The sequence below is a fragment of the Amia ocellicauda genome, chromosome 11, assembly GCF_036373705.1.
Source record: "Amia ocellicauda isolate fAmiCal2 chromosome 11, fAmiCal2.hap1, whole genome shotgun sequence".
NCBI lineage: Eukaryota > Metazoa > Chordata > Actinopteri > Amiiformes > Amiidae > Amia > Amia ocellicauda.
The window spans coordinates 22,777,395-22,794,123 of NC_089860.1; the positions used below are offsets into that span (position 1 = coordinate 22,777,395).

General features: G+C 37.3%; 1 protein-coding gene across 1 annotated transcript in view; it reads left to right on the forward strand.

Moving 5' to 3' along the window:
- Positions 1-422: 422 nt before the first annotated feature.
- Positions 423-16,729, forward strand: part of LOC136763188 (gamma-aminobutyric acid receptor subunit beta-2) — a 70,285-nt gene continuing 53,978 nt past the window's right edge. Inside the window, exons 1-3 of the mRNA XM_066716997.1 lie at positions 423-759; positions 884-975; positions 1,902-1,969. Coding sequence (XP_066573094.1) covers positions 677-759; positions 884-975; positions 1,902-1,969 — 243 coding nt within the window. The 5' untranslated portion in view covers positions 423-676. The remainder of the gene's footprint in view (positions 760-883; positions 976-1,901; positions 1,970-16,729) is intronic.

Here is a 16,729-nt window from a genome sequence, read left to right on the forward strand (position 1 = left end):
TCGGGTTTCTGAATCATTATCATTGCTATTGCCTTTTTTTTTTTTTTTTTTTCCCCTCCAGAAAATAAATCTGCACATTGAATCTTGGACAATTTGGAGTAGCAATAGTCCGTCTTCTTCAAAAGATGTCACATCTACAAGCATGGGTCTGAAGAAGTAGACGGATTTATTTTGCTGGTCACAAACTGCAAGGCTGCGATTCATTTCTCTGTTCTTGTGTGAAGTACAGACAACTCGAACATCTTGTGCCCCCATTTTTTCTAACAAACACAGAGATAGGAAATGATATTCTGCTTGCATCCTCTGCAGTCTCAGTGAAGTCATAATAAAAATCATAATACATAAGAATCATCATTATAATAATACAATGGATGGTGGACCCATGCTTTGAAAAGGCAACAACTGGGATCCGGCGGACGTCTGTGTTTTTTTTTTTTTTTTTCTTTTGGTACATCAGTATTTTTTAATCTTGGTTTATTCTTCGCTTTCCCCTTTAAATCTTTTTTTTTTTTCTCCTCTGCTAGGGAAATTGCTCTGCCACCACCAGCATCAGCAGCCGCTGCTCCTTGATGTTGTGGTAGAGTGTGCGCATGCGCCCCACATTGGAATTACTGCACTGGCCAGAATAAGTTGGATCTCGTCTGTCTTCACTGAAATCCAAAATCATATCAAAACTATGGCGATGTTGAGAATCAGGAAAAGGAGCTACTTTGGGGTCTGGACCTTTCCTCTAATAGTGGCAGTGGTCTGTGCGCAGAGGTAAGTCCTCAAGGGTGGCTGTTCCTTACTTTGTATGACTGTATACACTATGATGATATACTTCAATAATCCATATGATATAGAAAGCACTGCATCTAAGAATTTACCTCTTTCCTTTCTCTAGTGTCAATGACCCTAGCAATATGTCACTGGTAAAAGAAACTGTGGATAGACTGTTGAAAGGATATGACATTCGCTTGAGGCCAGATTTTGGAGGTAATTAAAATAATTTAATAAGGGTTCTAATTGATTGCAATATGATGATTAGCCCTTGAACGTGTTTCATTGCTTCTTGAATTGTATGCATTGTATTGTACCAGGGCTGATTTTAAAGTTAAGCGCACATACCTCCCATTTCTATTAAGGGTATAGATGTGTGTTAAAGCGATCGGGCCAGATTTCCGACAAATGGACAGTCTTCATTGAACATGCCTTAAACGTTATTGGATTATGACTTGTTTTAATAAACAGTCTCTGATGGAGGTGGCATTTTTTATTTCTTTTTTTCTTTTTAACTTGCGAGAGGAACGAAATGCAATGCAACTTTGCAATGGAATAATACTGATAATAACGATGATGATGATGATGGTCATTCTTATTATCATCAGGAATGGGGGGGGAAAAAAATGAAAAATCAGCCTCCAATTTCTATTTGGCATGTCATGTTTGTATCAGTGTACCGGGAGTACTCAGGTAGTAGCTGTCCTTTACATTTAGGAGGGGGGTGGGGGGGTAGGAGGGATGGAGGGGAAGGGGGGGTCTGTAATGTAAAGCGCTTTGAATACGAATCTAAAATCAAAGGAGCGATGCATGGGCAATAATCTGGGAGGGAGGGAGGGAGGGAGGGGGGAGAAAGTGAAGTGTGTATCTGTGTGTGTTTTGCAATGAACACTGGGGGGTATTGTGCAAATGTTCAATTGTATTTGTATTAATGTGACGTTCAGTGTTATAGAAATACAGGTAGCGCCTGGCCGCTGATGAGTTAATAATGTTAAACATGGACCCTAAGCTCATGTGCAGTTCCTTAGCGGCTATTTAAAAGCTGATATGTTAGCAAATCTCTATATTTATACAATATGTTATGAAACAAAGAGTTAAGTTCTTGAAAAGATCACATTGCAGACCATTTTGTTGGGTTGCAGGTCCCCCGGTGGCAGTAGGCATGAATATAGACATTGCCAGCATAGACATGGTATCTGAAGTCAATATGGTGAGTACTCAATAATTATCTTCTCCTAATGATCTCTGGATCCAGCCTGCGTGTTGTCCGAGGGAAGCGGGCGGCGTGGGGTGTCCGCACGGTGCACCAGCCTGGCGTTTCGTGCCACATCTATATGTATCAGTGCATCTTGGGGGGGTTGTGGCGGAGTGGTAGGTGTATGTGTGGGGGTCATACCCTGTCAAAATGAACCATCGCGATAATCACGTTGCTCACCCACACTGAGCCTCATTGTCCTTATTCTTGCCAGCCAATTGTGAATAAAAAAGACAACGAATGCGAGTGTGCGAGTGTCTCTCTCTCCCTGTATATATATATATATATATATATATATATATGTGTGTGTGTATATATGTGTACACACACGTATTGGTGTATGTATCCATGGCATACTTGTGCTCTGCCGCCTGTGTAGCCATTTGCTTCTCAGAGCTAAAATACCAAGACAGCCTTTCCAGTGCGTCGTTTGATGCTACATTGCAAATCCGGTTCATTATGGAAGTTCATTCTCCAAGAGGTGGATAACCAGTTCTTATACACATATAAAATGGCAGACAACCACAACAGCGACGGGACAATGTTATTTCGGGATCATGAGTCATCATGTATGTAACGGACCCAGTGTTATTGACAGCCCGCCAGTGTAATAACAGTTCCAGGGACATATGTATCCATGTTCAGCAAATACTTCATCTGTGTTCCCGAGGAACTGTGTGAGGAAATACAAGTTTTGCTTCATGCAAGAGCATCCCCTAGTGATGATTATAAAGAATTACACCAGAGCACAGAAGCTAATTTAATAAGATGGCTTTTATTACCATGATTGTTTTAAAGATGCTTTTTTTTTTGGTTTGTTCTGTTTATCTACCCATGTATCTATCTATTTATCTCTGCCACCTTTCATGAATACTTCAGCCACACACAGAACAATAACATATGACAAAATGGATAGTTGATAAGAGCATCTGATTGGTTGTTATATCAAATTGTGTTTGTTTTTATTTATTTATGCAGTTCCTCATGGACAGGACATGGGCAGCTTTCCGCCCTATTCAGTCAGTCATGGTGGTTATTTTAACCTGGCTCCTCTCGGCAGAACCAATACTAAAACAAATCATTATTCATATCATTTATTTATTTTTAAATTAAGCACAGACATTGTAACATACTGCTTCTGTGAAAGTATACATTTATCAACATCATGCATGAATATATTTTGCAGGAGATTATTTTGACAGCCTTGCACATTTGATAATATTTTGGATGCAATACCTCTGCCATGTTCAGTTTATAAACAAATATGAATAATCTTTTAACACATTTTCTGTGTCAGGTCAGTAGGTCTGTAAAATACATTAAATAACGATGTCCCACAGAGAAACATAAGACACCTTTTACTGTTATTGTCTCAAATGTTTATGTTCAAACAGATACACCTTCAACCTATAGAGAACATGCAGACATTTATGACAATAAAAGTAATTAATTTGAAACGATGCATCAACTTAATTAAATTTGCAAATTATCAACTTGTACCCATTTCACATTTTTATTTATAAGTAGCACAAAGTGCCATCTGACATTTAATTAACAGTGACTGGGTACAGGTTTGTAACTTGTGTATTGCAGGCAGGTCAAAGTTTTGATTTGGTCGAGGCCATAATCCATAATCTGTAATGAGAGGCATCACAGGCCCTTTATCCTGATGTTATTCGATTGCTGGAAGAGTAAGCCATGATTAAACTTTATCAATGTGATTGTCCTTCTGGTAGTTACCACTCGTCAAGACTAAATTCGGCAAAGTAATCCAGAACAACAACCTTAGAAATTGAGGGAAAGACAGGGAACACCATGATCACATTTTTGTCTTGTATTATCTCCCTTTCATTTGTCTCGCTTTTATATTAGAAAGTACACATGAATTCATCCAGAATAAGCACTCATTTTAATGTGTAGCCAATGTGAGTGTGCAGTGCACCATGAATTGATGCTGACGTCACGTAACTCCCAGTAGCAATGTGGACATTCAGTTCTGGCATTTAATATACAATATTTCTATGCTGTCTGTAATGCCAAAAATTGGCATTGGTTATATGTCTGCATGTTTAATCTCCTAATAAAGCCATAATCCCGGAACTTGCATTGCTGAACTGCCAAATAAGGCACCTGGGTTATTGTTTTAGATAATGATTTTGGTATAATACTTTCCACAAATATGTTCTGCAACTATAATCATTTTGTGGTAATCCTCAAAGCCTGTCAGCATTAAACACAAGGATTTTGTCATGTTTTATGTTTGTCCTTTTACAGTTTCAGTTTTTAAAATGACAAAATATTTACATCAGTAGTGGACCAGTTAGCAGAATTAGTGGGAAAGTACATTTGTTTGTGAAACATAAAAATCACAGTCCTGCAGACAGTGTATAGGTCATGAGATGCATGCCGCAAACAACAGGAAATATATGCAGGTCATGTATACATACGGTACAAAACTATATATACATATATGAAGTTTGACTGAGAAGCATATTTATTGATAGTAATCCATTGTCATAATATAATCTATATAGAATTTCACTCTTCAGGTAGGCTTTTTAAAATGTTTCCTAGTTTGTTTCCAATGTTTCCATTTTAAAATCAGGGCTCTGCATTTCCATTGGGCCTCTATGGACACATCCTAACCTGTGAGGGAGTGCATACTCAGTGGGTCAATTCCCAGATTCTCTTTGGTCCAATTTAAAGATCCTCAGAAGGAATTTGTGCTCCTGTATCTCCATGCACAGAAAGTACGACCACCTTTGAGGATGATGCTTTGATCTATAGAGATCACAGGCCTTTGTTTTTTATATCAGCACAAGATTAAAGCCAGTGGAGTAAGTTACTCCATTGAAAATCCCTTTCCCTACCTCTCCAGCAAGTCTCTACAGAAGGGCCAGCAGATGCTGCATTGCCAAGAAGACTCATTAACGACCCTGATGAGGGAGAAACGAGAGGAGTTCCTTTAATTTCCTTAAGCGGTTTGTGGAATGGTCGGGTGCAGTGGTATTTTACTGCGCTGCTCTCTCATTTCAGTGAGGAATTTATCTTTTGTCTAAACTATGTGAAGTCATTAGACGTTAAGGTGGGCAGCTGCTTCTCTTCATTAAGAAGGGCAGAACAAAAGCCCCAGGTGAGGCCAAAACCAACATTTAATAAGCAGCGTGTTGTATTCTGACTTCCCATGGTGCACTGCATTTACCATCACATCACGTTAAGAAAGCTTGTTATTTTTTGTTGTAAATACACATTGCCCTGAATTCATTTTTAAAGGTCTAAACAAGAGACCAAAGGTTAGATGTGATTTTGGGCAATGAAGATCCTTGGGTCAACCCCAGACACTGGTGTGTAGAAGGGGGCTGATGTGAACGTCCTGACATTTTGGTCAGGTAGCTACGGTGAAGTTGGAGGGAAGGTCATGTTCTGTAATCATTTCAGGTGGAGATGACTCAATATAGAGGTGCATGTGGAGGAAAAAACCATGAACTATGAATCAGTTAATTGAATTAAGCAGAGTGATATTTCTGCACGGGAGAAGTTGGCTAAGTAATTTGCTATAAAATTATTAGCATGAACTACTCAGAGGAGATATCGTGTTACAGTTAACAAAACAAAAGCTTTTCAAAACACAGGGGGATAAACAATGTACCAGATCAGCGTATCCCTATTCATATAAAGTCATGAGGCGTTTATGTCCTGAAGTGATACCAATAAAATAACCAATCCCATTCAGTCTATTCAGATTTGTTTCATAAAACTTTGTAACACAGATGATTTATAGTGAGTGCACTAAAGTGAAAACTGCAATAATGACTTAAAATGTGTCCCTCCCAGTTTAAATGTGACCAGCCTGTCTTACTGGTAATATCTTGGCAAGGTCTATAATCTGACATTTGAGTTTGCTCACCTGCATTTTTAACGCCAAACGTGAGTTGCGCCAATTTTGAACATTCCACTTCTGCAGGTCTGTTTTGTGGTTATTTTGATGAGAGATGTATTTGAATGTGTTTTGGGAGGGTTATCAAAGAAATGTTGCAGACAGTGATACCAGTACCACAGGGAATAAAGGTATCTGATTAGGAAGAATAAAAGTAGCAAGGTAGATGCTTGTTAGAATCTCACACACCCTGGCCACTGTGGACAGGGGTTGACTTTACTTATTATACCCTTCATTTGCAGGGTTTTTTTCTTCTTGTTTTGGCGGAATCCTTTTTTTGGTCATTCATTTTAAATATGTGTTGATACTGCTGTATTCAACCTGTGATGTTATTAAACTGACTTTCCAAAGGTGGCCCCTGAGTTAAAGGTTATACTGCATGCTTGATGCTGTAATCAGGTGGCAGTTGTGCTGTTGGGGACTATAAACTCAGGGAAACCTGTGGTTGGAAGATGGAAGAATCTGCTCATATTTAGACCTCAGTGGTGTGCTGAAAGAAATCCACTGGTGGGATTCACATATGTCTTTCCTGTCATGTATCTAACTTACTTCTCTTGTCATCCGTAGTTTTTAAACACTGATGGTTCCAAATGAAACATGAGGGCCTTATCACATTGAGCAAATGAGAAGGGTTGGTTTTAAATTTCAAGCCACTTATCATCTAGAGTGAAGGCCGTGGAGTTGTTTGGTAAACAGAATTTACAACCTGTTGAACAACGTTCAGTTTGGGGGACATCAAAATAATAATTTGGTTTCACTTCATTAGTTTCCGAATAGATTTCTGTACATCATTTGTGTGGGATGTTTGCCATATGAAAGGTGCAATATATCTGTCTACGCTTTCATTTATGTGGTTACATTAAAGGTGTTTGTTTTGTTCCCATTTAAGCAGAGCATACTGCCTGGCATGTGGGAAATGCAGAGCAATGGACTGAATGATTGACAGTCGTTATGCATATGCATATGCTGCTAATTGAGTATAGTTATCATAGTGTATTTTTTAATGTACAATTAAACATAATAAATAAATGTACGTCTGAGTTTGGTATTACCATATTGACATGGCAGATGCTTGAAAATAAGATGCACACAATTATAGTTTTATTGCTAAAATGTTTTAAATTGTTTTCCGAAGTGCAGATGTTGTATTCGGTATTGATTTAGTAGGGGAAAGACCAAGAGATGATGTCACAGAGGAGAATTGCAGTGCAGTTCATAGCAACCAATCTGAGAGAGGCTGGACCTGAACACCAGGTGAAACTGTCTGAGGACTTTCAAAAATATTAGTTTCTATTTAGTCTTAAGGAAGTTGACTAAACCAGGAATGTTAAGAGTCATCAATTTTTAATTGCACAAAGAAATGTTACAGTGCGCCGAACCAATCCGGAAAAAGATTGCATCTAAATCTACTGTGTTTTAACATTTATGAGCCTTGGTATAAGGCTGTAATATTAATAAATAATGAAAATACAATGTGTTTTTCTGCTGAAGTCGTGAGCTGAGATGATCTAAAAACCTTTGTTATGTTGTGCACTTTGACTGCATTTCATAAAACATGATGGTCTTAAAATACCAGCATCAGTGAATAATACATGGCAATTCACAGGTTTTTCCATATAAAAGCTGGTACTGTGTTAAGGAAAAGTGTTTGCAAATTCAGTTAATTAATTCATGAAATCTCACGATGAATTGTTAAGTTTCATCATGAAAGTTTTTTCTTAAAAAAAAATATAAAATCAAAAACTAAAACTAAAACAGAACTATCTGGTCTTTAATACATCAATTAATGGATAAACATGCAATTCAAAAACTACTAGCATGATGATGGTTTAATGGAAATGCATTTGGGAGGAGCAGGCCATCAATTTTAAAGCAAGTAATACAACTGTGTACTTTTGCCTGTATATGTATATAGTGTCTATATCAAATCTATACCCATTTTCAAAGCCCCTTTGGCTTATAGCCTGAAATACATTAAAATATATATTTTTTCCATTTATCTACACATCCTATTGCAAATTGCGTAAGTGTCTACCCCCCTTGCAAAAGCAATCTTAAATATCTCAATTGCATAGAAAAACACACACCTGTGTTAGATTGTAATGATTCATGTGATTTCACGATACATTAATGAGTTCCAGTTCAAAGCAAATACTCAACCATGAGCACCAATGAGCTTTCAAAAGAACTCTGGGATAACTCTGAAAGCCCCAACAAATGGGTATAAGAAATATCAAAGGCCTTGAATATCCCTTGGAGCACAATCCAGAAAATTATGAAGAAGTTAAAGGTGTATGGCACCACCAAGACACTGCCTAGAACAGGCCATCCCTTCAAACTAGATGAGCAAGCAGGAGACTGATCATAGAGGGTACCATGTGGCCAATGGCAACTTTCCAAGAGATACAGGCTTTTAGGGCCAAGACTGGTCAAAGTGTGCAAGTGACAACAATATCCCAAGCACTCTACAGATCTGTCCTGTATGGTATTGTGGCAAGATGGAAGCCATTACTCAAGACAGTTCTCCTTGAATAATCCTGTTTGTAGTATGAACAAAACACCCAGGAGATTCTGTAGCTGTGTTGTGATCTGACAAAACTGAAATGGAATTTTCTGGCCTCAATGCATCAACCAAAGAGCACCTTCCCTATTATGAAACATGGTGGTGGTGGCAGCATCATGTTATGGGGATGTTTCTCATCAGCATGGACTGGGGAAAGAAGGGAAAATGAATGGAGCAAAGCACAGAAAAGTCCTTGAGGAAAACCTGCTGCCCTCTGCAAAAAAGCTGAACCTGGGATAGAAGTTCATCTTTTAGCTTCACAACATCCCGAAGCACACAGCCACCACTACGCTGGAGTGGCTAAAGAACAAAATGGTAAATGTCCTTGAGTGTCCAAGTCAGAGCCCCGACCTAAATCCAATCAGAAATGTGTGGCATGACTTGAGGATTGCTGTCCATCAGCGCTCCCCAAGGAACTTGACAGAGCTTGAACAGTTTTTTAATGCCAAATCTAGTTGTGCAAAATTGCAAGAGACCTACCCAACAGACTCACAGTTGTAACTGCTGTATTAACTCAGGGGGGTGGAAACATATCCATTTATGTAATTTTAGTTTGTATTTTTCCCCCTAACAATGTGAAGTATGATAGATAAATGAGACCCTGACACAGTAAACAAATTAAGGGGGTGTAGACTTTCTATAGGCAGTGTATGTAATGGGCCTCATAGTGTATGAGCTTGTTACAGTGATGTAATCCCTCTCTGAATGTAATAGAGTGTACAAATTCCCCACGTCAGGGGACCGGTCTTCTGGGGGTAGGGGGTTTGTTGCTCTGATGGTTGAGGATGAGTGGAGTGGGGTGCTTAGGTCTGACTGAGAGACGGTGGTTCAAATCCAATCATGGGCTCTGCCTGCATATGCTGTGTGTGTGTGTGCGTGCGTGCGTGCGTGCGTGCGTGTGTGTGTGTGTGTGTGTGTGTTGATCTGAAAACCAAAAACTGCTACTCATGTCTAAAAAGTAAGCAATGTGTAAGAATTATGTGCAAGCTGTTTAAAGTCTCTTAGTTGTGGGTGCAAGAACTGCTTTCCTCTCATGCAATCAAAACCATTTCCATTCTTTACCATGCTATGTTTTGGGTTTTCTTCCATGAGCAATCCCACTCAGCCATTCCATGATATGTGTCTGGGATTATATTGTCTAGAACTAATTATTGACAGAATGGAATTACTGCAACGTCTCAGATACAATGTAGGCATTAGAACTGTACAGTTTGTTCTCATTGACAGCAAATGACCCAGAATTGCTGCTGGCTAGATCATTATAATAGACCCTGAAGGTCAAGGAATGTCCACCATATTAGGGATAATAATAAGCTCTAATAGGCACCTTGACTGATCTGCTTTAGTTTCACTTGCTTAGAAACACACCTCAAGTACTGAAATGTTCTCCTTTTGAGTTAGTCTTTAGTGAGATGACAAAGAGCACAAAGTCTGTGGGAGTTTACCTTAATTAAAAACACTTAAAAACAAACCCAGTGGCTCAATAAAAACTAATGGACACATTCTGGTAATTGCTTGTGATACCAACCTTTTAAATCCTGTGGAAAGTGTTTATTGCTTAAAATGTGGACAGTATTATTTCACTTTTAAAGGGGTTTGTTTTTCAAAGCATAATGAGATGGGTAGACCCTGAGCTGAGTTGATTATATGAGAGTGGAAGACTGGGGTTCCCCTGCCACCGAAACATGTGTTGATACTCAGTCACGATTTGACTGTACAACCCATTTCCTGAATGCAGTATCTAAGGTGGGAGTCACCAAGTCTCCAGGCCGTGTGTTACTTGGATGTGGATTATTGACATACGTGTCATATGAGTGATACTGAATCTGGAAGGCCTTTCTGGTGTCAGCTATGTCTCTGGAATGATACCTGTTGAGATTGTATGCCTTTAATCATTGAGACAGTGACACAAGATATTTTGTGGGTTAGGCATCTTTAACATTTCTAAATGGACACCATCAATAATGTTTTGGCTTTTAATGTTTGTTTGTTTTTCTTCATGAGTTCGGTTTTGGACCATGTTGTTAGCTGATGCATTTAATATTTTTATAACAAGCATCAATATTAGTTAAACAATATTTGAAAAATGTTTGTGTTTTAATGGTGAAATGAATAGTGGATAACGATTGTAGTTTATATGACCCCTTATTAGTCAGACTTGATCATTTCCTAATTATGTGGGTGCCCCATTGTGAGTAATGTCTTTTCACATGTGGACTAATTCTATTTGAAATTTGATGCAGATTGTTCTAATTAAACTCCATAAAAATAACAATCCCATTCTCAAGTTAGACACCTGTTTCAGACATGTGTTTACTATTGGCAGACATTCAAGTGTTTTTTTTTTTTTTTTTTTTAAACCGCAAAACCCTGGATCTGATCAGATGAAAAACATTTTATTTTCCTTTTTTTTGTCTTTATTCCCCTTTATTGTGTGGGTGGATCTGATCTGACTTTCTTCCAGTTGTCTTGCTTTTTTCATTTTACAGTACACCAAGTGAGTGCCACCTGAAAACTGTGTGTTCATCGTGTTTTGAAAATGTGACTATGAATAAAGTGAACTGACATCATGTTTTTTTCATGTTTGTTGGCCATGGATTATTGAGGGGATGTGAAGCAAAAACTGGAAAACAGAAGGTCTATGAGTGCCATTAATATACCAAGCTTGTCTAACATATATTTACATAAAATTATTATTATAATAATAATACATATAATTAATATGTATTTGTTTTGTGGTAAACTTACTATTACATTATTTTAAAGAAAATCCATCTGACATTACAGTGACCCCAGTGGCTTGGAACTTAACTATCATCATCATCATCATCATCATCATCATCATCATCATCATAATAAGCTAGGAAAACAATGCTTTGAGCTTGCAGAGATGTAACTGGGTCTGTCAGGCTGAGTGAATGGAAAGTGGCTATAGAAAAGACAGTGCCTGAATCCAGCTCTTTACTTCTCTGAGACTAGGAGACAGAACTTGCTCCAGGCGCTATGGCAGACTAATTCACCACTTTCTTGTACAGAAAGAGATGACGTCCTATCAGGGCATATTTCTTCCTTTTCTTGAACCTTGATGAAAACCGTTTGTTGTTGGGGATAGGTCTCCCTGCTGGACGGGACATCCTTTTTTTTGAAGAGAAAAAGTAGGCTTTGTATTCTTTGTTCAGACATTCTTTCAAAAATGTAAGTCAACCATTTAGGGATGCTAATATTATCAAAGTTGAGAGTGGTTTACCAAAATCATGGCAGGTCACAGATATTGAGATTTAGGCCAATATACAAAGGGGTCAAACCCATTTTAATGCTTTCCATGATCCCTGTTGGAATGCATAATAATACACATACTCTCAATTTTGTTTTATTGTTTTGTATTTAAACTACAGTTTATTTTTATGTTAAAGGATAACTAGGCAGACCAATGAGGTTACCAGTATTCCCGAGAGATGCAATATATGTCTGTAAGGCACTTAAGTATGATGAACTGCTATGCTAATAGACCTAAGATCCTATCTTTCTGACTTTACTATCTCAGTGTGATCCCAGCCCACGCATGTGTAATGTTAATGTGTTTCAGTAGCACAATTGTGTGTGTCTGTAACCCGCTTAAAGCTAGTCCTTCAAGTGAAAGGGTTTTATACTTGGGCTGATTATTTTGGAAAGTGTGTTCTAGTAGCTTCGAAACACAGTTGCAATAATCTCTGCCAGGCAGCTCTTAATTTCCTTTACATACTGTCATTGTCATTTCACAGTGTAGTTTTCTCATAATGACACAACAACAACAACAACAATAATAATAATGTTAGTAGGAGTGTATTGAGGACACAGACTTTGACTCCAGTCATTGGCTTTTTTTACCAGAGCGTATTTTAATTATTGCATTTGTTCTTTGGAAGACTAATTACCATAATGAATGCATTGATTTGACACCAAAGTCAGTAGTGAAAGAAGATTATTTTGGTCTTTCTGTTTGTAATAATCTAACATCACAGTGATGCCATTGCCACGAGGCAGGCCGCGGCGAGACACTAAGTATGAACTAAAGAGTCGCTGTGCACGTTGCCCGCAGTGAGAGAGCAGTGTGTTCTATCATGGTGACAAGATGTTTGGTTACTCATTTGAAATTCATGTGTCTTGAAGTTAGAGAGCTACACAGCTTGGAGGGCCTCATATTTTTTATTTTTTCTTCCTACATTGGATGACAATATAGATTTAGATTCTAAAAAATCTTTCAAACACCAGCATTGTCTGTAATAGTACCCCCCACTCACCCCCATCCCGCACCCCAACCCCTTAGCTTTTAATGCTCCTCTTTGAGATGCTTTTTTCATGCTTCAGTTTCAACCTAATGTTGTCGGTTGTGTAATGCCAGACCAGGCAATGATTTTAGACATGTAGGGCCTTTAAGCAATGTTTGTTGTTCTAAATAACTAGACATGTCTGGAACCTTTAAAAGGACTGTGTATTTATTGTACTCTCTGCTGTGCTCCTGCTTACACAACAGGGCTCAGTGATAAGTTTAATTGCCAAGTCCTCTGTTGTATTAATAGCCCCCTCTCCCCTCCTCCCAAAGAATTGTGGTATTAGTGTAATGTACTAGGACAAAAATCTATTGGGAAAAAAATGCAGGTTATTTATTGCTTTATTTATAGTTTTGTACAGTTTGTTTGCTGAAAAGGGCTCTTTTCTGAGAAAGAAACCATTTGTTCCTTCAGTGGAGTTTCCATTAATTAATTATTTCTACCATGGCAGCTCCCAAGTCTTAGGATTTACAATTTCATTTAGGCAACTGTGATTCTGTGTCTGGAAATAAAAAAGTGTATTGTATAATAGTAGCCCCTTCCTGTCTGTAATCTAATTAAATAACTTCTAGTTCAGTTATTCTTTTAACAAATCAAGTTTTTGGGATGAAAACATGAATGTTTCTGCAGCTTAATTGGGATGTCTTGGCAGAGCAATTTCACCTTACAGACTTTTGAGTTAATAAGTATTGCATTTTTATGACTGCATCAAAGACACGACTAACAAAAAGTGCAGCAATTTCAGTCTTTTTCTTGCTGTGTCGACATTTCCCTGTTATAGCATTCGGTAATCTCGCTCTTTCAGATCATCAAACATTCATATGATGTCCAGTAAGGACATAGGAGCAATCAAATTGCATATATTCAAAGTCTAAGGAGAAGCTGACTGTAAGAGTACAAGAGTACAAAAGGATTGCTCACTTTACGCTTCTGTCAATCTCTTATGTTCATTCATAGTTTCGGTGGTTCAAATGCATATAATAAGAAGCCCCTATTTTCTATCTTTTATGTTTGAAATATATTTTAGTCTGTAAAATGAAACATTTCTTTTATATGTTGAAAATATATTGTAGAGATTAACTTCACCATATATTTCCAATCGATAATATATGGATTACTGATTCAAATATATTTTACATATTTGAAATATACCAAAAAGGGGGCAATTGTGGCATGGTAAAAATATAATGATCACATATTTCAACCATAAATTATGAATATATAATTGTTACATATGGGCAGTTGATTAAAAATGACCTAAAGGGTAGACACACAATATTGCACATCTCTGGCACCCATAGCTTAGGCCTGAGGCTGAACAAGGTCATAATTACAAAACACTCTTTCTAATAGTTTTAGGCACCCACTTATCTGTCCAGCTTGAGGGAAGCTTGTCCTCACTAATTAGTAGTGAATGTTGCCATAATTGCTTGTGAGTCCAACTAAACATCTCCCTCATCATATGTCTGAGAGCTGATTGTTTAAGGATTAGATTCATGTCATCTTATTAATGAAGTCTTTGATGCAGCTGAAGACCACTGCTAGGGTTCCACTTTTTCTTTTCTATTTTCTCTTGCCATCCTGTGAACTGGTTTGCAGTCCATTGCCAACACTGCAGGTATCATCATATATTCTCATGAATTTATATTCCTATTTCTCTTTCATGGGGAAAACAATAACGACAATGGTTACACACAATAAACTCTGTTGCTGTAGTGGACCTTTTTCAAAATAGTACTATGACAATATATTTTTTTATGATCATGGAAAGAGTGTTTCAAACCAGATTTACTAGAGAGAAAATATCTGAGTTCAAATAGGGATGTTAAAAATCAGTTTCCAAAATGCACAGTGGGGATTTTTTAGATGTATAAAGAAGGATTTTATGTCTAGTAAATTGACAGTGGCATTCCTAGGTCAAAAGTGGTGTGACTTTCAAGACCCGTAGAGAGAAAACGTAATTGTCACTTTCAATGAAAAAGAAAAACACAAACAGAATGTCAATCTCTCATGTCACTTGTGTTGAAGATAAATAAAACTAGCAACAAAGCAATTTATTATTTTAATATTACACGAAACAAACATCAGGGATTAGGATTTTTAAAATAAAATCATTAAACAGAATGCAGACGTGTTTTATATTTTAAATCATATCTATCCAAAACATAAGTCTTATAAATCCTTTTGTAGTCTTACATAGATATGGGTTGTTCAGCTAAAGATCAGAAAATCATGGTGTCCCAATATGACTTGACTCTCCCAAACCATTTTCCCCCAGTTTTTTAAAAATGAATCCACAAAAGGTCCACATGTTCAGCATTATGTCTTCTTTATTTGCAGGTTTTATTTATCTGCCTTTTCTTATAATATTACGGTTTATATGAGTTTGTTTTTATCCTTTTTATGCATTTTGTTATTTAAAATATTCTCCTTTAGGCTCCTTGCATTTCTCATCTTCTTGCCTCCGGAGATATTTGATCCGAAATATCAGAAACTGCCTTGAATTTCCACTGATGAAAATGGAGCATGCTTAAAAACCTTGCACAGTATTTTAATTAAAAATGTAAGATTTTTTTTGCATGAGCTGAATATCATTAAATGCTTTATAAAAGGAAGGGATTGAAAAAAAAGGATTTCCATATTATTAAAGTGCATCATTCACAATCGAATTCAGCACCTGTGCGTTACATATTACAATATTGGTCTAATTCAATTACAAAGAATGCTCAGTATTTTTTTATTTTAAACTTTGATTACTACTTACATTAGAACCTATGTCAAAGAAAGTTGTATTCGTTTGTATTGTTAATGAATCAGATGAAAAGGATATGTAAAATGTTATTAAAATGCAAGATTCAAACATATTTTAAGTATCCTTCTTAATTAGTATCCTTATATATCTTTCTCATAATGCACATAAAGGTAAAACTCCCTCATTAATTTTCTACCCTTTTATCAACGTGCTTGTAATAGTGTTAAATTGTTTGTTTTTGTTTCAATTTGTATTCCTTATGCAAGACAGGTTGTTATCTAAAGAATGCTAAACAGAGCCTGAAGATGCATTAGCTACCATCTGTGACCTCAGTGATTATACTCACGTTCTGCTTGAAGCAAAAAGGCAAGTTCCAGGCACAGGTGTTCCCTGTTCTTGCATCTGCATCCTATACAATATGAAGAAGAAAATCTTTTCACCATACATGACAAGCTGTTTCTTGGTGATGCGACTATCATCTGTTGAAGTTTTGGTGCTCGGTGTGTGGTGCAAATAAAAGTATATAAGTACACCATTCCGTGAATACCTCTCCACACAACAAATACATTAAAAAAATACTTAAATCAACATTATTTGACTGTTTTATCTAGATTATTCACAGTTACCTCTGGTTAGATTATTGACTGTAGTGTTCAGTACAGTAGCACCCACATTTCAGCACCATGGACAGATTCAGTTCACAAGCATCCCCGAGTACAGCAGAAACATGCGATTGCTCCTCAGGGATGGCTATCCAAGTGACTCCGGCTTCCACAGAGTTTTGGTAACCAGGTCAAGTAGTCAAAAGACAAAATCTGTTATTATCATGCTTATTTGTTTATTTGTGTAATAGGGAAATGTTCCTTGGAGTAAATGGAAAGAGCCAAATACTTTTCTGTATTGGTAAATCTCAACTCATCAGGAATGTGTGTATAAATATTCAGGTAGAGGCTTCTTGGTTCTTGGTCTCTGGCTTACTCACAGTGCAGTGTGCTTCATGACTGCAAATTATGATTAGTGATACAGAAAGTAAAGTAAACAAGCGCCTAATACAGGCAGTGTATAACTGAAGTCATGCGCTTAAATGAGCAAACACGCATGTGACTACTGAAGTCATAATTTGTGCCCTCTGCCCAGCAAGTATACACACAGT